The following is a 629-nucleotide window of genomic DNA, read 5'->3' on the forward strand; positions in this document are numbered from 1 at the left end:
CGCCCCGCCGCCGCCGCCGCCACCGCCGCCGCCCCTCACCCGCTCCCCGCGGCCCGGCGCGGCCGCCGCCCATGGATTTCACCTAGCGCGGCGGCCATGGCGGCGCAGTGCTGCTGCCGCAAAGCGCCCGGCGCCGAGGCCGCGCCCGCGCGTCCGCCGCCCGAGCCGCCGCCCGCCCTGGACGTGGCCTCGGCCTCCAGCGCGCAGCTCTTCCGCCTCCGCCACCTGCAGCTGGGCCTGGAGCTGCGGCCCGAGGCGCGCGAGCTGGCCGGCTGCCTGGTGCTCGAGCTGTGCGCGCGGCGCCCCGCGCCCCGCGCGCTCGTGCTCGACGCGCACCCGGCCCTGCGCTTGCATTCGGCCGCCTTCCGCCGCGCTCCCGCCGCCGCCGGCGAGCCACCCTGCGCCTTCGCCTTCGCTGCACCCGGGCCGAGTCCCGCGCCGCCGCCCCCGCTGCCCGCCTTTCCCGAGGCGCCCGGCGCGGAGCCCGCATGCTGCCCGCTGGCCTTCAGGGTGGACCCTTTCACGGACTACGGCTCCTCGCTCACCGTCACGCTGCCGCCTGAACTGCAGGCGCACCAGCCCTTCCAGGTCATCCTGCGCTACACCTCGACCGACGCCCCCGCCGTGAG

The 629-nt window shown here is 79.5% G+C and overlaps 1 protein-coding gene across 1 annotated transcript in view; it reads left to right on the forward strand.

Moving 5' to 3' along the window:
- Nucleotides 1–96: 96 nt before the first annotated feature.
- The window catches only part of RNPEPL1 (arginyl aminopeptidase like 1), a 9,574-nt gene continuing 9,041 nt past the window's right edge, over nucleotides 97–629 (forward strand). Inside the window, exon 1 of the mRNA XM_007469945.1 lies at nucleotides 97–624. Coding sequence (XP_007470007.1) covers nucleotides 97–624 — 528 coding nt within the window. The remainder of the gene's footprint in view (nucleotides 625–629) is intronic.

This window comes from Lipotes vexillifer, unplaced genomic scaffold (genome assembly GCF_000442215.2).
Source record: "Lipotes vexillifer unplaced genomic scaffold, Lipotes_vexillifer_v1.1 scaffold988, whole genome shotgun sequence".
NCBI lineage: Eukaryota > Metazoa > Chordata > Mammalia > Artiodactyla > Lipotidae > Lipotes > Lipotes vexillifer.